The sequence below is a fragment of the Orcinus orca genome, chromosome 3, assembly GCF_937001465.1.
Source record: "Orcinus orca chromosome 3, mOrcOrc1.1, whole genome shotgun sequence".
Taxonomy (NCBI): domain Eukaryota; kingdom Metazoa; phylum Chordata; class Mammalia; order Artiodactyla; family Delphinidae; genus Orcinus; species Orcinus orca.
The window spans coordinates 62,992,015-63,011,899 of record NC_064561.1 but is presented as its reverse complement, the minus strand read 5'-3'; the positions used below and the strand labels follow the sequence as shown (position 1 = coordinate 63,011,899).

The following is a 19,885-nucleotide window of genomic DNA, read 5'->3' as shown; positions in this document are numbered from 1 at the left end:
GCAATTATACTCCAATAAAGATGTTTAAAAAAATTGTCTGCATAGCTATTTTGTGATTTAATTTTAAATTTGAGGGACTTCCCTGGCAGTCCAGTGCTTAGGACTCTGTGCTCACTGCCAAGGGCCTGGGTTCAATCCCTGGTCAGGGAACTGAGATCCCACAAGCCATGTGGTGCTACCAAAAAAAAAAAAAAAAAAATGAAGGAAACTATCTTAGCCTGAGACAAAGGCTTGCTGGCCTGAGGTAATTTATTTGGGGGCAAGGGTTACGGATGAAAGAGTGTTACAGGGAATGAGGGAGAGGTAACATAAGGACGCATTATTGTATTAGCCACCCAACGATGAGTGCAACTCGTCCCACAGAACCTTCTGAAGAGCCTTATGAAATCTCAGGACTGCCCACTCCAAAGGCTGAACGGAGGAAGCATTTATCCATAGATTCCCCATTAGTGAAAGGTGGTCCACAGTTTTGGATCATGCACTTGTTACTGGAGAGCAAGTTCCCACGGGTGTCCCTACTGCAACGTCAGAGAAGCTGACGACAGGAAGCAAGAGGTGCATGGCAGGGTCCCGACAGCGCCAGGTAGCATTCACCTGAATCTGGTGAAACTTCTTAGCATTAGAGGTGAGGCTGAGAACATCCAAGTGCATCCAAGAGGTCGCCAATATAAAACCATTATCAGCAGTGTGATGTACATCTGCCCAGACACAGTTTTTTAAGGACACCATTCATTCATTCATTCATTCATTCATAAACCCATTCAACAAACATTTATTTATTTATTTATTTATTTTTCAACAAACATTAAGCATCAACCACATGCCGGTGACTATGTTAACTACGAGGGATCCAGTAGTTTGTCTATCATAAGTGCTTTGCTCTCTTGGAACTTGCAGTCTATTTGGGGGAATCAGGCATTTAGTAAATTATTATAACAATTAGTGAATTACAATTGTGATAACTATCATGAAGCATAGGATGATAAACTTTCTAGTCATGAGAATCAAGGAAGGCTTCCCCGAGGAAGTGGCATTTAAGCTAAAACTTGCAGAGGAGGAGGTGAAGAAAGTAAAGTAGGGGAGAATAACTAGAAAGCGTGTTGCAGGCAGAAGGAAGAACGTGAACTAATACCCCTTGGCAGAAAAACTTTAACTGTCCTGAGGAAAAAGAAAAGGCCAGGGGCACTGGAGTGTGTGAGTGAGGGGGAGAGGCGGGGGTAAGTTGGTGGCTGAGCAAGAGCCAGATCACGTCCGGCCTGATAGGTCAGAAAAAGGATTTGGATTTTATCCTAAGGTCAATGGGCATCTACCGAAGGATCTTGAACAGGGGAACAATTATAATCAGATTTGGGGTTTTGTTTTACATAAAGCAAGATACGCTTGTAAATACAAGCAGCAGAAGCTCATAAATATCACACAGGTATTTAAAAAGAGCACCGTCTGTAATCGCTATGTAACTGTACAAAAACAAAGAGGAGTGTTGATGAGGTGGGAGCAGTGGGCTGGTGGCCTGAGCCTGGAGTCTGGGAAGGCCTGCGTAGTTCACTTTTTCTGTGTTTTTGAGAACTACTTCTTGGTCTGATTTGACGCCAGGTTTGCATTTGGGTAAGCCACAATGAAATCCCCACTGAAAACTCTCCCCCTTCTTCAGAAGCTTCAAAAGAAAATTTCTCAAGTTTCCACTAAGACTAACCTCATATGTGGATGGTGGTAGGGACCACCTATAGGATGTGACTCAAAAGGTGCTAAAACGCCACTCCTATTCAGTGTAAACTTTCTATGCCCTCTGCTAGTGTCTAAAATTCTACCATCACCATTCCATTCTGACGAATGTTCAACTGTCAAATATGGTAGCACTGGATCTATCCTGCCTTCCTGGGACGGAGCTGGTTTTTTGTGTTTTCTCGGGGATGGGAGGATTTGAAGCTTTTTGAGATCACTGGCCACACAGGGGCAGGGAGGGGCCATGAGACTGGGTAGGTTACATACAGCGAGAGTGAAAGGAGCTTGGGCTCGTTTGTAGTTAAAGGATGCATACATAATGTTGCATGTGTATCTTTACATAAACTTAGGTAAACATAGATGGGTATACTTATGGCATATACATGACTTTATAACATGGGAAGCAATAATGGTAAGGAACATAGGTCCCAGGATTAAACCAACCTGGGTTCAGATCACAACCTCTGTGACTCCAGGAAAGTTGTAGCACCTACCTTATAGGGTGGTTGGCAGGATTCAATGAGATAGTCTGTTTAAAGTCTTAGCACTGCTCTGAGGCATAAATGTTACGTTACTAAGATGATGAGTATGTTTGTCCTTGTGCAAACATGTGTGTGCCTGCACGTGTAGGTGCAGATGTGGGTATGTAAGGGAGACAGAGTATGTCTAGGAACAGGAGCGGGGGGACTTCCCTGGCCGTCCAGTGGTTAAGACTCTGCGCTTCCTGGTGGGGAACTAAGATCCCCAAAAAATACAAGAGAGGGGAAGAGGGAGAATGTTGGCCACCCCTGCAGGTGGAGTTCCCACTAGAGTGGCCCTTTCTGTGGGGTGAGGGGACTGAGGGACAGCTCACAGAGGAGACAGCTCAGCTTTACCAAGCAGGGACACCAAAGGGTCTGGAACTACAGGGCCTTCCTGATAAGCACAGAATCTAAAGTAGAAATTAGTTGAAGGAAACAGGCAACGGAGTGGGATGTGTTGCTGAAGTTCAAAACACCCTACATAAAAGAGAGATGAAAGAAAAAAAAAAAGAATTGAAAGTGATCTCTTGGAATTGACATGTATCCAAATCAGGCCCCTGTGCTTGGAGAACATATGACTTCATCTGCTCCATCCCAAAGCTCCCCCCTGTTTTGAGCCTCACGCATGTTTGCTTTTTCAGAACTGACACAGAAGAACTTTGCAAAGCCTGTAAACCACTGTGATCTGTTCTCAGACCTCTTGGTTCCCTCTTATGGTTTTCCCATGGAGTTATATCTAAGTACTTTCTTCATGATAAGGAATGGTCATCCCTGTGTTTGAGAGAGAAGATACAGTAAAAGCAGAGCACCCAGGATCTAGTCCCAGTTCTGCCCCTAACTCACTGGGTAACGTCAAGGAATCTCTCAGTCTCTCTGGGCACAGCTGCCTCATCTGCCAGAGAATTTGATTGGTCACTTTGGGTCATTATCTTTTGACTTCCTGCCATCCTAGATGAGGTTTAGCTCCCCTCAAACATCTCTCCTCCCCTTAAAGTGGTATCACCATATGACATGGTGGTTGAGAGCCCAGATCACCAGCCTCTTGCTAGCTGTGACTCCTAGGATGAGTTATTTAACCTCGAGTCTCCATTTCATTCTTTGTAAAACGAGGGTAAGAAGAGCATAGTGTATCACTGGGTGGCTAAAAGGATTGAATGAGTTAGTGCAGTTAAAGTATTTAAAACAGTGCTTGGCACAGATAAGGGCTACACTACTCTGGTGTTACGTAATAATAATAAGATCATTATTACTTTATTGGGTAACTTTGTAGTGTTAAAAGAAATATACTATTGATAAATCAAGAAATAGAAGTATAAGCATTATTTGGGACTATAAAAGACTCCAGTGGGTAGGGTAGGGGGGACCTGGGACATTGCTTTTCCTTTTTCTTTAAGCCCTCCTGTGCTTTGACTTTTCAAGGATGTGTCTGGACCACCACAGTATCGTCTTTTTAATTTCAAAAGATTGAGCAAAAAGATCACTCAAGTCCCTCTCAAATCTCACAATTCGAGGACTGACTGTGATTTTTAAGGAACAGTATTTTTTAGGTGGCCGGTTTATCTTTGGTATCATAGCTACCGTTAATACGTTTGACGTTTTCAGGAAATCCTCATAAAAGGTTAAAATAAACACAATCACCGGGGCATGTTTATAACTGAGTGTGTTTCAGCGTCTGGGAAAGGAGCGAAAATGAGAAAGGTGAAAATATAAACTTTGTAAATATTTGGCCTTATGAGCTAGCAAAATATTTTGCCCCCTGTAATCTCTTCCCAGAAATCGACTCCGTTGCACAAAGGAAGGATCAGTAGCAGTAAGCTCAGAGGAAAGCACTGCCGGCGCCCAGCGCTGAAAGCGTTAATAGGGCTGAGTAAAGCGATCCCTGAAGTGAGTAAGGCTCGAGTTGTAAAAGTTTGCAAAGCAGCGGCGGCAGCAGCTCCCAGGGAGATGGAAGCCGGTCGAGGGAGCCTGGCGGAGCGGCAACCGAGAACCGTGCTGAGCTGAACTCAGCCGGGATTACAAACTCAAGGTTAGTGGCCCCCGCACACCTCCCCGCGCTGACATCTTTGGAGAGTTGTCTCAGGAAGGCCGGCGCCGGCTCTCAGCCTGGTGTGTCCTGTCTGCTTTATTCACCAGTGGGGCCGCCGGCTGTCGTGCCAAACCTCCCGCGAATGCGGTCGCCCAAGCCCTGGCGCTGTGAGGGCCGGGGACCTCTTCCCTGGAGACTCTCCTAAAGGGGAGACTTCTTTGCAGACATCCGAAAGGAAACTGTTTCTGGGACAAGGATGATTTTCAGAATACACACACACATAGGCGCACACACACACCTGTGTACGCTGCTCCATCTTGGTTCTTGCAGGCTGTGACCACAATCCAGAATTCCTATCTGCTTCAGTTGAAACTGAGAACCATTGTCAAAGTAACAAAACAGGCTGTGCAACTTTATCATATGGGAGGGCTATTGTCTCTGAGGCTAAGATAATCAAGGTGAGAAAAAAGAGAGAGGAAAGAAAGAAAACAAAAAAAAAGAAACTTCCAAGCCACATGGCCTGGAGTTGACAAAAGAATTTTTGAAAATTAGTTTCTAGTAGAAATGTTTCTTGTACATTGCTAGAACAAAATAACGGGGGAAGATGTATTGTGAAGGAAAGAATTCTACAACTACGTGAGATTCAGATACATTTATCTATGTAAACAGTTTGTTATAGTATGGTGCATAGCAGATAAACTTAAAAGAAGGGGGGAAAAGAAAGAGTAAATAGCTTCAGAGAAATTGCATCCTGAGGGGCCTTTCATTTGAGACCCAGATGGACTGCCTGAGGGCTTTCACCCTTGGAGCCCTGGCTGAGAGAGCGGGGTGGCTTTGTCCCCTCAACAGGCCAGTTCTGTTTCCCCCTCTTGCCTTGCACACCGAGAGGCAATGAGTAAGTAGCCAGTGGCCGGCTGTGCTGACAGCTCCCTCACATCAGCCTTATACCTGCTAGCACTGAATCAGAATGAGTCATCTGAAACTTGGGTGCGGGAGCAAAGTCCTTGCAAACTGCCTTATGAGACGCTGGCTGGATGTAGGTGGGATACACCTCTCCGAGCACTCACAGTTTTTTCTTCTCTTCCTTTCTCCTTCAAACCGGCAGGCATCCGGACACTCTCAAGAGGCAGTCTCTGCCCCTTTGGCTCAGCTGACCTGACCATGTGGACTTAGCCCCTCCGGGTCAGGACTGGAGTTTTAAAATAAAATGGATGATGTGACATTACTTGATCTTCTGGAGTGCCCCGTGTGCCTCGAAAAGCTCGATGTCACCGCCAAAGTCCTCCCTTGCCAGCACACCTTCTGCAAACCATGTCTCCAGAGGATTTTCAAGACCCACAAAGAGCTGAGGTGCCCCGAATGCAGGACCCTGGTGTTTTGCAGCATCGAGGCGCTGCCGGCCAACCTGCTGCTCGTGCGCCTTCTGGATGGCGTGCGCTCGGGCCAGGGCTCGGGGGGAGGGGGCTCCCTCTGCAGGCCTGGCGTGCTGACCTCACAGGGCAGCAGGAAGAGCAAGACTCACCCCCGAGGTCTGCAGTGCAGCCCTTTCCAGCTGGTGCCTAACATCAGAATCCACATGGATGGGGTAAGAAAGATCTCATTTGTTCCTACTGTGTCCACTTGGAGGTTGGGTTTGCCTGCACCAGCAGTTGGGGCTTCTGTTCTTTTAGTTACATTTCAAAGACCCCCTGCGGAGGATTCCCTGGGGATAAGTTTCTGTGGGCGGTGATCGTTGTACTGAGACTTGGTGGAATCCTGAGCCTATCTGATCCACCCACGAATGCTTAGATTGTTAAAGCTTCCCAGGTTCTCCCTGCTCCTCGTCCAGAAGGTGGTAGGACAAGGAAAGCTTTCTTGATTGTATTTTTGGTCTTACATTTCTGCTGTTCTGAGGCCAAACCAGGGCACGGGAAATGCACAGAGGATGGGAAAAAAGAAAAACAAATCTAACTGCTTGTTGCTTTTGAGATCTCAAAGAAGTTTCCAAATGTCAGGTTTTGTTTGCATTTTACCCCGATCCATCTTTCCATCCCCAGTCATAAAGTGCCATGATGACAATGCTCATTCATAATGGTTCAAAGTTATCAAGACACTTAACTGCCCAAATTTCACGTGGGAAGGGAGCGTATATGTGGGTAGAGTGATTGACAGGAAAGGCTCGCTGTGAAGTACAATAGATGTGTGTAGGAGCCCCGCAGGTGTGTCTTACTTTACAAAATGAATAAAACATACACAAAGTACACATCAGAGGCTGCAATAAAAAAAAAATGAAGAGCCGCAGGAGAGCCCCGGGAGATCACCCAGTAATGTTTTTGGTGTTTGTAATGTGAATCGCTCTCTCCAGCCTTGTGGGCACATCCTCAGGACTCTATCTGACCTGGATATGGGAAGCTGGGTAAGGGGACATTTCAAGAGAAGGGCGTGGTCCTTGTGGCTCCAGGAGGATTATTTGCTGTCACCCTTGCAGTCAGTGTGTCCACGTGGACATGGCAAGCTGTGGCTTGGGTGGTTGGCATACTTAGAAAGTCTCAGTGGTATTCTGTGAAGTCCCACCTGAAGCAAGCTTTAACACTGGCAGCAGAGTCTCACGACTCCCTGCTGTGAAGAGCAGCAGAGGGTGGGAGGGTCTTCCCTGGATTCCTTCCCACTGAAGAAGAATAGCCTTGTGGTGTGCGTTCAGAGCAAGTTTCTAAAGTATTCCTTCCAAGAGCTCACCCCTCTTCGGGTTCCCTGCACCTTTAAGCCACCCATGCAGTAGGGGTGTATGGAAACATTCCAAAATGAGAGCGGGAAGAAGCAGGGCATTGGTGTGATTTCTTCACTGCGGACTTTTTAGTGCCATTGGGCCTGTGTGCGTGAACACATTCCCGAAGAGGGCTTGGCGCCCTTGTTTAAGGCTCCTTATTAGCCCTAGGTCTAGTCATCAATCAGAATCCACAGGCCTGGAAAAGGCGGGGTCAGGGTTGCGGAGCAAACTTTCTGAGGCAGGCTGTGTTTATAGAGCATTAGGTTCTATCTTTGGTCAGCAAATCTCCCTTTGAATTCCTAAGACCCAGCAACCTCCCCCCTCCCTTGCGCTGCAAAGTCTGCAAAGTCCCTGCAGGGCAGAGTATCATCGATCACTCAGAGTGTCGGGGGACTGGGAGAAGGCAAGTCCCCTACCACCTTCGCATGTTTTTGTTCATGCTTTCATCTTTTTTCGATGTGGCTACGTTGCTAAGAAAAGGTAGCAACAGATGGATCCACAGCTACCTACTTTTTGAACCACAGAGGATTCCCAGGCCCCTCCCGGCATAGGGAGTTGTAGGAACTAGAGCTGGTCCAACGGAAGAGACAGCCAGTAAGATGCTGCATGTCCCTGGAACTCTTTTACAAGGACCTGTCACTTCAGACCAAGGTGCCGGTGATGGGGTTGTGCCCATCCTCTGAGCTGCACTGGAGTCCTGCCATGAGGCTGAAATGGAGAACCAAGCCGTTGAGGGCTCCTGCTTTCAGGCAGGACCTGGTTTAGTGAAGACTCTCTACAAGAGAGCAGAGCTGGCAGCCAGCCCGCAACTGCCCCTGTTTCCTTCATTTCCTGAGCCTACCTTTCTCCAAGTGCCTCGTGTCATCTCTTTTGCCTCTCTCAATGGGGATATGAACAAACTATTCCTGGATGTAAATACGGCTGTAATTCTGCAACCTGTTCTACTCCCCCAAATACAGCTACCTTTCCTATAAGTGTGAAAGCGATCACGTGTCCCTGGGTTCAGAGAATTGTGGATTATCTGGGAGGCCACACTGTTCTGAGAGGCGGAGTGATGGCCTTGCATCCTCAGTCAAACCCTCACCAACCTACTTGCCCTCTCAGCCTCAGTTTACCCAATCCAGTCAACACTTAGTAATACTTGCTACCCCTCTTCCTGCAGGATAGTGTAAAAATTATCTTTACAACATACTCATAGCACCTTAGAAAACCTATGCCGTGTAAATGCAAAGTATCATCATTATCATTAATTTAAACTGGCTGTATGTCTTTGGGCAAGCCACTTAAGCTTGCTGGGTCGCAATTTAAAATTCTGTAAAATGGGAAAATGTATTACAAAAACAGAGAGCCGCTGTGAGGCTTAACTAATGAGTGTTTGCAAAGCACTTTGAGATCCTTAGATGAAAGGCATTAGGAAGGTCGTTATCATAGTAAGCATTATTATTGACTGTTTAGTGTGCCCTGCCGTGCATGAAGCATTCTACAAAATACAGCAGGAGTGATAGCCCTTGCAGGAGAGTGTAATAGGTCTTATTATTGAACTTGAGTCTATGATGAGTCCAGGCCAGGATAATACTAAGTATCAAGTACTACCCTACTACGGCATAAATAACCTGTTGTCACAGGGTACCATTTTCTAAAACACCTCTTCCAAAGGACTCGATGTTAAGGTGGCACTCCCAAAGAGTTCATTTAACTTCCTGTCCAGCAGCTTTTTAAGCTCAAAGTCTGTTCTGCTCTCCTAAACTCATCAAAACCACAAGCTCATCAAGATGTTTCTGTTGGCTCAAAGAGGCCTGGTACTTTTTGTGCCAGCCAGTATACTAGGGTGGAACCAACAGTCACACTTCACGGTGCCAGCCCAAGAGACAAAATAATAGTCCACTGTGCCTACCTGTCTAAAACCCTCCTAAGCCGATTGTGTAAAAAGAAAACTTGAGAAACGGCTGTGGGTTTCTACAGCACGCAATTATTTCAAACCAACAGGGGAGATCGGCAGACTCCTGGAGGGCCCATGGCAGTGCAAATCCCACGGGCTCTTATTCCTTCCCGTACTGCAGGTGAGCCAGAGGAACTTTGCAAGCCTTCGAGAAGATTATGGGCTTCTGTATAGCTGATCTCTCTTCCTCCTCCATCTGTTATCCTTTAATAATATTTCTGAATTAGAACAGGCAAGAGGGGCTTCCCTGGTGGCACAGTGGTTAAGAATCCGCCTGCCAATGCAGGGGACATGGGTTTGAGCCCTGGTCCGGGAAGATCCCACATGCCGTGGAGCAACTAAGCCCATGCGCCAGGACTACTGAGCCTGTACTCTAGAGCCCGCGAGCCACAACTACTGAGCCCATGTGCCACAACTACTGAAGCCTGTGTGCCTAGAGCCCATGCTCCGCAACAAGCCAAGCCACCACAGTGAGAAGCCCGCGCACCGCAGTGAAGAGTAGCCCCCGCTCATCACAACTAAAGAAAGCCCGCGGGCAGCAACAAAGACCCAATGCAGCCAAAAATAAATAAATAAATTTATTTAAGAAAAAATAGAAAAAAGGCAAGAAAGCAGTGAAGATAAAATTTGCAAAGTTAGGTTTGAAAAATACCAGAATTCAAATCCTGATTCTGCCCCTTGATAGTTGTGTAATTTGGATGAATCACTTAAACCTCAGTGCCTCTAACTCCCCTTTTATAAACTAGAGATAACAGTAGTATCTACCTCAGAGCGTCAGTGGGGAGAAATAAATGAAACTGTTAATGTCAGTTAGCTCGTAGCACCGCAACTGGTTCCTATTACAAGCTCAATAAATATGAGCTGTTATTCTTATTAAAGCGACTCAAGACTTTCCAGTCTAAATTACACAACATCTCTCACTCCCTTGTTAATCGAGTGTCCTCCAGAGATGGTCCTGGGTACCCTGATTTTTGGTTTGCTTTGTGTGTCTCCAAAGGATCTGTGGCCATGATTCAGGTGTGTGATTTCTCCCAGCATGCGCTGACTTGGCAGCTCACTTCCAAGACCCTTTAGGAGCAAGGACTTGATTCTAGGACAAAACGTGCTACGTCACTTCCCCAAATGGCAGGCTCAGCAGGACGCCATACAAAGGGCAACAACCTGGTACACCTCCGCAGCATCACCAGTTCCTCATTAAGGTCTAGCTTTCCTTCCCCCTGCATCTCTCTATCCCCAATACAGACGTCGCCGCCCTGGGCCTTGCAGGGCAGGACTCTCTCCCTTCTTTGTTAAACAACACGCCAACCACACACATTCCTGTCTCACTTGCCCTGTCTCAGCAAGAACACACCTGCCACCTACAGCACACAGACCAGGTGGCCGTGTCCTAGAAACGTTTTCAGCTGGTGTTGCAAGCAGCTGAGATGGCAAAATGAGGTCAGAAGGCACATGAGGGAATTGAGGCTGGGTAGAAACCAGAAGGCGCCCAGCCCCTTTTCCTGGGTTTCAGCTGCTGTGTCCTTCGGCAGAGCTGTGACACAGACGGTGGTTTCTGCTAAATTTACAATGGGACTAAAACCATCCCAAGCCCCTGAAAACAGCAGGCAGATGCCACTGGGTCAGCAAGGCCTGGATGCGGCAAGTGGAGGAAGACATAAAGGTAGGAGCTGAGGAGGAAGACATAAAGGTAGGAGCTGAAGTCAGGAGGCCCAGATGGTTCCCCAGATCCACCCACATATGCAAACCTTTTAAAAAACCACATGGCCCCAAACTGGCTTTGCTCCCAACCCTCTCTCCACGGACCTCCTTCCTAGTTACAGTTCCCTCCCTTTTACTGATTAGTGTTTAAGGATTGTGGTCAAATGGAGCTGGGTTTGTGCTGGGATTCAGTTACTTGTGAGCTATGAGGCCTCAGGCAAGTCACTTAACCTCCCTGACCTGCAGTTTCCATATTTGTGTAATGGGGATAATAATGGCGTACATATATCAGAAGGCTATTGTGAGATTAAAATGAGATAATGTATGTGAAAAGCTTAGTATAGTATGGTACATAATAGATGTTAAAAAATGTTAAATAACAAAATTAACAATAGAGGAGAAAGCTTGGGGCATTGGATTTGCACCCACACATAAACATGCAGAGACTTCTGTTAAAAAATTAAGCAAAGGAGATAGCAAAAGGACAGGGGCTTCACGAAAAGACAAAACTGTAGTGATGAAAAATAGTGGTTTTCAGTGGTTACCAGGGGTTCTGGGTTGGGAGAGGATTATAAAGGGATAGCATGAGGGAATTTTATGGGATGAAGGGGCTGTCCTGTATCCTGTTTGTGGTGGCAGTTAATAAATCTGTGTATGTGTTAACATTCATAGGAATATATACCAAGAGAAAAAAAAGTCAATTTCACTGTATGATGATGTTTAAAATAATATTTTTAAAAATGAAAGGGAGCCCTTATACATTTCTTTGAGTCTCTGCCTGATTTTTACTGGTCCCACTCTGATGTCCTTTCATCTCTGTGTGTACTGGGTCAATGCTATTTCGGAGAAGGATTTTACCATCATTTAAATGATCAGGGTAATTCCTGCAGGTGGGCTTCTCTCTGTTTTAGCAAACCATTCTATTACCTGCTTCAGTTTTCTCATCAGTTAGAGGTATCTGGCCAGTAGACAAACACAGCGTTTTGACCCCCAGTGGATGGCCCAGGCAGATGCCTGGGATAGAAGGTTCTCCTCACTCAACCTCAATTATCCAGCACATGCGCTGGGGCATGTCACCTAAGGGATCAGTCAACGCATATTGTGTGTCATTTTGTTGCCTCTTAGGTTGTCTTCCCACATGTCCCTTCATACTATAAAAAGATTATGGAATGAGGGAAAGTGCTGTTCAGCCCTTGACTCAGAAAGAGCATCGTCATCCATCCCATTCCAGGCACCATTACATAGCTTTGGGCTTAGCTGGGCCCAGCCCACATACAGCTCTCTTCAATCTCATTATCTTCTCCCTTTCTTTCTTATCTTTAAATTCATGCTTATATGACAGTCTTTCACAAACTGTATTCTGTAAGCTATTAATGGATGTTCCCTAAAGCTCCAGGGTCAAACAAACCTGGACTGAAACAGAGCCAAACATTTTTTCTTTGCCGCAGGACTTTTCAGCACTTTTAGCACGCTAATGAGCTGTGAATCTCTAAGTGGTAGATAAGAAGAAGAAACGTTCCCCAAATTTCTGTAACAGTGATACTCCCCTCTCCCTCCTTTCATTAGTACCTTGAGTAGTGTTAATTGTCATGGAACAAATTTGGGGAAATGCTGTCTCATACTAATGCAGAGGTAGTTAAGCCCCCAGAGAGAACCTTTATTGTGGTTAGAGACTGTTGACTCATGCCAAGAAGAGTTTTAGGCAAGCTCTTGTCATTAGAAGATATTTTTGGAAAACTGTTTGAAACTCACTATCACCACCTTCTGCAGTATTTATTTAGCTTCTGTCAGTAGTCAGCTATAGGTACACTGGGAACCCACACAGCAAAGTAAAGATTCTACCTTCCCAGTGCTTACCGTCTAATGGTAAAACCAACTAGTTAGATACATGTGTCTAAGCATACATAAATAAATATATATGTGAACATATGTGTGTGTGTATATATATATAACATATCCCTGATTTAAAGATATTATCTATTGTAAGATATATTATTTAGTTATAGCTCTTAAGGGAAAAGAAGCATTACCATGTTAGATGTTCACTGTAAGATACATCCAATTTTAGAAATGTTAAGATATGAAAAAAGGAATGTCTTACTGAAGAGTACATGTTGTGTGATTCCATTTATATAAAATTCTAGAAATGGCAAAACTATAAACTATAGTGGGTTTTTGGGTAATGCAAATGTTTTATGTGGTGGATATAGGTTTGTCTAAATTCATCAAACTGTACATTTTTAAAAAGCTCATTTTTGGTATGTAAATTATAACCCAGTAAAGTGATTAAGACAAAGAAGCCTTAGACACAAAAGATGATGGTTTATGAAAATGTCAGGCGAGGAGGTGGTTCAGTTTAAGGGAAATGAAGTTTGGCCAATAAAAAGAAACTTCCTACAAAAAATAGGTGTTTTAATGGTCAGGAAGGACATGGTCAAGGAGTGAAAAAGCAGGGTCTACTCTGGGCATGTGGGTGCTAGGAAAGTCAGGGCAGGACAAGGATATCTTGAACAGAATGGAAGTTGGAAGAGAGGGAGAAGGAAACAGATGGAGTGGAGATGGGGTGACCTGTTACCTGCTTCAATACCACTGCTAGGAAGGCATGTGTCAGTTACTCTGTAATAAAGTCTCTCTGCAGCCAAACTGCTTACCTGTCATCATGTGGCCTGATGGATTCAGTGCAGCCAAACAAGATACCTCTGCTCCAAGCAGATGGCTGAGCTCACTGGGTAACTGAGCAGCAGTCTCCACTTCACTGGCAGACAGAGCCACTCTTTTCCACTGAAATGGTCAGGTTACCTGACAACCCTAGCCTGCAGGAACACGAGCCAGCACACCCAAAGCAAGGAGTAGAACACAGGACAAGGAAAGACAAGTCCATCTGTCGTGAGCTGCTTCCTGCAACTTGGGTCTGTGTCCGCCCCCAGGGTCACACCGTTCTAGATCCCCAGGTCAGAAGCCAGGGCATTCAACAGACTGCTTCTAAGTGCCTGCTACATGCCAGGCTCTGTCCTGAAAGCTCACACCATTGAAAGCCCATACCAGGAATGCTCATGGTCTCAGACTCCAGGACTCACATAGCAGCTGAGTTCACCTCAGATCTCTGTCATTTTTCCAATCTTTTTTCCAAACACCAGCAGAACAGGCAACTTGTCCTGTGTCTCAATACTGTGCTTGGAGTACCCAGCCTACAACCTGGCCCAGATTAGGAACCCCCAAATATTTTTCGAATGGATGAATAAATAATGAATGTATTCATGTCTCCGGTAGACTTCATGGCATCATGGAATAACCCTTCATAATGCAGAAATGAACTCTTTATGGATAGAACCATGACAAAGCTATGTGAGGAATGAGCAGCTTATTACAGTAGGCATACTGAAATATTCTAGTTGGGAATCACCTTATTAAATACCTTTTTGGGTGACAAACAGTACTGTCCAGAAAACACAATGGGCCAGGTTCAAAGCCACTTAGCTCATGAATTGCTAACCCTAAGAAGATAGGAAATGCCTCTCCATATATGGCCAAACTCCTGCATCAGACACCACAAATTCTATGTGCTCCTTTGATCATGGGGGAAACACTTCATGTTGAGTTAATGTACACTTAGTCCCAGGGATACCAGTGACAGAAAAGATGAGGCACTAGAAGAATTTGCTCCTGAGTTATGAGCTAAATTGACCTGGCCTCCTACATGAAGGGAAGGCAGTTACTTCAGGTAGGAACATGGCCCCTGCACCTCTCATGCTGACAAACCTACATCACACATGTATATAATGTAAATAACATACAGGTTGCCATTTTAGCCATTTTTACGTGTATAGGTCAGTGGCATTAAGTATATTGACATTGTTTTGTAACCATCACCACTATCTATCTCCAGAACTTTTCATCATCCCATACTGAAACTCTGTACCAATTAAACAATAACTCCTCATTGCCCCCTGTGTGTGTGTGTACATGTATGTGATTGTATATATATATGTACATATACACACACATATTTAAAACTTTTTTCTGAGTAAGAGGAGTAGGTGTTTTTGTATCATTTTTAACATATGTATTCCAGTTTTCTGCTGCTTCTGACCTTAGACTTCCAATGAGATAAGCAAACAAGATAATGCTGTGAGGGCTTCCCTGGTGGCGCAGTGGTTGAGAATCTGCCTGCCAATGCAGGGGACACGGGTTCGAGCCCTGGTCTGGGAAGATCCCACATGCCACGGAGCAACTAAGCCCGTGAGCCATAACTACTGAGTCTGCGTGTCTGGAGCCTGTGCTCCGCAACAAGAGAGGCCGCGACAGTGAGAGGCCCGCGCACCGCGATGAAGAGTGGCCCACACTCGCGCAACTAGAGAAAGCCCTCGCACAGAAACAAAGACCCAACACAGCCAAAAATAAATAAATAAATTTATATATAAAAAAAAGATAATGCTGTGATTCAGGACAAAGGCTCTTCATAAATGTATACTGGCTGTGTGCTTCTGGGCAAGTTACTTAGTAATTCTGAGCATCGTTGCTACAAAATGAAAATAGGAAACTTAACTCATAGTGTTCTTGGGAGGAGTTAATGAGGCGATTCTTGTAAAGTGCTTAGCACAGGGTCTGGACAAAGTATAAGCTCCTAGTAAAGGTTAACTGTCTGCTTGCACTCATCCAGGTAGGTTAATCTCAGAAAGTACTACTACACTGACTGCGGTCAGCCTGCCATTTTACTACACTGAAGACACAGGGGTAACGGTGATCGTGGCATCATTTGGAGGATAAGTCAAGATAATTCTTGTGAAGTTCTTAGCACAGGGCGTGACGCATGGTACTCCATGACAGTAAGTGTGAGGCATTATTATTTTTTCCTATGCCTCATTCATTCAACAAGCATATACAGGATGCCTTTTATGAGTAAGACCCTTTGCCAGGCTCTAGTGAAGAACAAAAGCAAATAAGATATGATCCTTAATAACATGTAGACATGGAAGAGACCCAGGAAAACTGACTAATTCACCAAAATGGCTGAAACCCTCCCTTAAAGAGCTCATGGTCTTTTGGGACACATCCACGTAAAGTAATAATTATGATGCAGTTAATAAATGTTAAACAAAGGACGTACTATGTCAGGCACTGGGTAAAGCACTTTTACCTACAGAATCTCACTTAAACTTAATTCTTTCTACAACCCACTGAGATAGGTGCTACCATTTTCTCTACCTCACAGATAAGAGGCTTGTGCTCAATAAATGTTCATATAAGAAAACACAATGGGAGGAAATGGCTGCAGATCAAAACTGAGCATTCCTGTATTTGTGTTTGGGGCAATTGTTGAGGTTGCATTTTTTAAAATGCAAATGGTCTGATGCTTAACCATTCATAGAAACCCGCGACACTGAGGACTGCAAACCTCAGAATACACTGAGAGGCATGTACATTGGGTGGTGAGTCCTGGCATCATGGTCCCAAGGCTGCTGGTTTGGGAAAATGTGCCTTTTGGCTGCCATTCACACGCACAGCCTGGAAAGCCAAGTGAAGAGGTGAGAGAGCTTGGATCATTCACTGTTACTCTTCCCTGAGAGGCTAACAGGAAAACTTTAGCCTGGAGACAGGAGAAATAAGGCAAATAACTCCCGGGGTGCCTGAAGCAAACCACCCCAGCTGAGGGTATCAGCCACCTGCCAGTGTTAGAGAAGGCAAGTATGGAACCATCTGCCTAACTGGGAAACTGGCCCACACGGCTGACTGCAACCCATCCTCTGGTCTCAGTGTAGCCTTCTCTCCTCCAGGAAGTCAGCCCTCTGTCCCAAATCCCAAGCCAGCCGGCCACTTGTTCCTCCTCAGGCTCCCAGAGTCCCCAGTGCTACCCTCTGGCCTCGTAGCACACATAAGGTCCATGAGGTCAAGGAAGTGTCTTGTCTCCTCTGTACTCAGCACAGTGCCTGAAATGCAACCAGCATTCAATAAATATTGAAGTACTGAATGCATGATGTTGGCGATATTGCAAGACACTGCAGTTAGATTCAGAATCTTCAAGGTTCAGGAGCCCCTGGTGTCTCCCCCTGAGGCTAGAGGAGAGGAGACATCCCAGCCATCTCGTCCCCAGGATCCCTTCCAGCCCCTGTCTTGTTGACAAGGGTGTTCCTTGACTCAAGGCCAGGTGTGCTAGGAATGGCACGTAAGTGCTTGCAGGGGATTCAGAGGTAATTGGGAGGTGAAAAAAGAAATCAGAGCAGAACGGAGCCAGAGAGAGAGGAGAACACCAACTGACTGGCAGGCGCCGCCCTCTGAGCAGGTTGCCCTGGATTTGCGGAATTGAGGATGATACGGCCGCACACATAGAAGTGTTTTATTTGGTTGCCAAGGCAACGCAGCAGAGTCAGTGGGCATGGAGCAGGAATAGATCTCTGCAGAGCTGTGTTCCGGAAGGGTGATTGGCTGTGATATTAATGAGCTGCCTGGATAGGAGAAAGGCAAGGCTGACATAAACCTGATTTGGGACTTTTGCTTAATAAACAGGAATGGCAGAGAAATGGAGGGGCAGAAGAGAAAACTTCTCTTTCTGGCTTTCTGGGGAAGCAGGAGAGGTAATCTTCTGGACTTCCAGTTTCTCATTGAAGGAAGGCGGAAGGGGATGATTGAAGAACAAAAGGAGATGGCAGCATTTTCTTCCCCTTAAGAGATTATAAAAAGGATGCAGAAGCCCACATTTTAACAAAAAGACATTTTCCATCTCCTCCTTTTACTTCCCTTTGTGTGAGAAAGGAAAAGAATTTGCTGTTAAACATGTTTCTTTTTATTTTGTTTTTATTTTCTTAAGTTGTTGGAACACTAAGATTTTTTTTTTTTCACGATCATAAAACTTTGTGATTGAGAGAGGTCCTGGGTTTTCTAACTTCTCCTCTACTTGCTGTCCCAAAGCCTCGAGAATCAGGCAAACGCCAGCACGCAGAGTGCTTGGCCCGATTGCTTGGGCAAGGAGGGTGGGACCAGAAGAGAGAGAAGCCAGACGGGAGGTGGACATTATTAATTTGCACCTTAATAACTACAACTGTCACATAGCACACACCGTGTGCCAGACACTGTGTGAAATAAGCATGGTTTTCTTGAGTTCTCCCAACAGCCTTTGGAAGTCCATGGTGTTTTCTCATTTTACAGTTGAAGGAACTGCTAGGAAGTGGCAGAGACAGGATTTGAACCAGGTTTGCCTACATCCAAGGACTGGGTTCTAAACGAGATCAGTCAGGGTGACCAAGACAAGTATGGTGTTCCCTTGGCACCTCAGGGAGCCCTGCACCACCTGCCATTGCTGGTTAGTTCCTGTTGGCACCAACACCACCATTCTGATGTGGTTGAGAAGCCTTCCAGAGCATGATGTCGTCTGTAGCCAATGCAACTCCATGAGCATGATATGCTGTGCACCTGGTCATAAATGTAAGGGTTTAAGTGGTAGGAATGAGTCTAAGTGGATGGAGAGGGAGACAAGAGAGGAGGAAATGGAGCCAGAGAAAAGAGGAGGGTAGGGATAGAGAAAGGCAGAAAAGACACATGGGAGATGTAGATGGGCAACAGAAAGCAGGGAGGAAGGAGGAGGAAAGGGAGAAGCTGATCAAGGAAGCAAGTGCTGGGGGGAGGATTCCTTGGGGAGATATGTTATCAGGAGATATGGCAGGCTTTGAGCGGGAGCTGGTCTGTGTTTCTCAAAATATAAACAGAGTTAGATCAAAATATTTATGCTCCATTCCTTTCGGAAACCTGTCATCGGGATAGGCAGAATGGTCTATTAAAGGTGGAGAAAAATAGAGCCTGAAATTCAGGAAAGTCAGCTTCTAATCCTGTCTTAGCTGAGAACCAGCCTGGTGACATGAAGTGTATCTGAGTGCTTAGTAAATGTAAGCAATCACTATGGCTAGAAAAAGTCTTAGATTCTCTGAGTCTCAGAATTCCACTGTCTCAAATATTTTACAGAATATGCAAATGATACAGAAGTATTTGCATTTATGTTTTTTTTTTAACCTATATAAATTTAAAGATTTTCAGAGAAATAGTTACTGGTTTTGAACCCTTATGGTCTTCACAGGCCTGGGCTAAATACCTGCAAAAGCTTATTGAAACCACAGAGCAACATTGTTTAACAGCAGAGGAAATTGAGGTTCAGGAGTAGAGAACTGAGTCGCTTGCCCAAAGTTACTTGTGTAGACTAACTCTAAGCCCACATTGTTTTTTTAAAATTTTTTAAACTTGAACTATAGCTGATTTATAATATTGTGTTAGTTTCAAGTATACAGCAAAGTGATTCAGTTATATATATATATATTTTCAGATTCTTTTCCTTTATTGGTTATTATAAGATACTGAATATAGTTCCCTGTGCTATACAGTAGGACCTTGTTGTTTATCTATTTTATATATAGTACCTTGTATCTGCTAATCCCAAACTCCTAATTTAGCCCTCCCCTACCCTTTCCCTGTTGGTAATCATAAGTTTGTTTTCTGTGTCTGTGAGTCTGTTTCTGCTTTGTAAAATAAGTTCATTTGTGTTATTTTTTTAATTCCACATATAAGTGATATCATATGATATTTGTCCTTCTCTGATTTACTTCACTTAGTATGATAATCTCTAAGTCCATCCATGTTGGTGCAAATGGTATTATTTCATTCTTTTTTATGGCTGAGTAATATTCCATTGTGTATACATATCAACATAGCCTCTTTATCCAGTCACCTGTTGATGGACATTTAGGTTGCTTCCATGTCTTGGCTATTGTAAATAGTGCTGCTACGAACATTGGGGTGCATGCATCTTTTCAGATTAGAGTCTTCATCTTTTCCAGATAAATGCCCAGGAGTAGGGCTGCTGGATCGTACGGTAACTCTATTTTTAGTTTCTTAAGGCACCTCCATACTGTTCTCCATAGCAGTTGCACCAATTTACATTCCCACCAAGCATGTGGGAGGGTTCCCTTTCCTCCACACCCTCTCCACAAGCCCACATTCTTGACTATCGCATTATGCTACCCTGCAGCACAGTAGCTCTGCTTTCCTTGTGCAAAGAGTATATGTAGCACGTATCTTTTGTATTTATTAACGTGGCGTTAGTAACTTCCTCTCAAGTCATGTTACCTGTGTAAATCTTGTCACTCCAGAACTACATGGTACCAACCACATGTGCAGGGGCTGAGTGAGTCTTCTAATTCCTTTGTATTCTAGAATCTCACACCTGCAGGAGATCTTAAGGTCCTCCAAAC

General features: G+C 44.8%; 1 protein-coding gene across 2 annotated transcripts in view; it reads left to right on the top strand.

Annotated features, from left to right (window-relative positions):
- Nucleotides 1-4,109: 4,109 nt before the first annotated feature.
- The window catches only part of SH3RF2 (SH3 domain containing ring finger 2), a 143,513-nt gene continuing 127,737 nt past the window's right edge, over nt 4,110-19,885 (top strand). The window contains exons 1-2 of one of the 2 annotated variants that reach the window (XM_033406861.2): nt 4,110-4,269; nt 5,375-5,854. In XM_033406861.2, coding sequence (XP_033262752.2) covers nt 5,477-5,854 — 378 coding nt within the window. In that variant the 5' untranslated portion in view covers nt 4,110-4,269; nt 5,375-5,476. The remainder of the gene's footprint in view (nt 4,270-5,374; nt 5,855-19,885) is intronic. The other variant, XM_033406860.2, reaches the window with a different exon arrangement.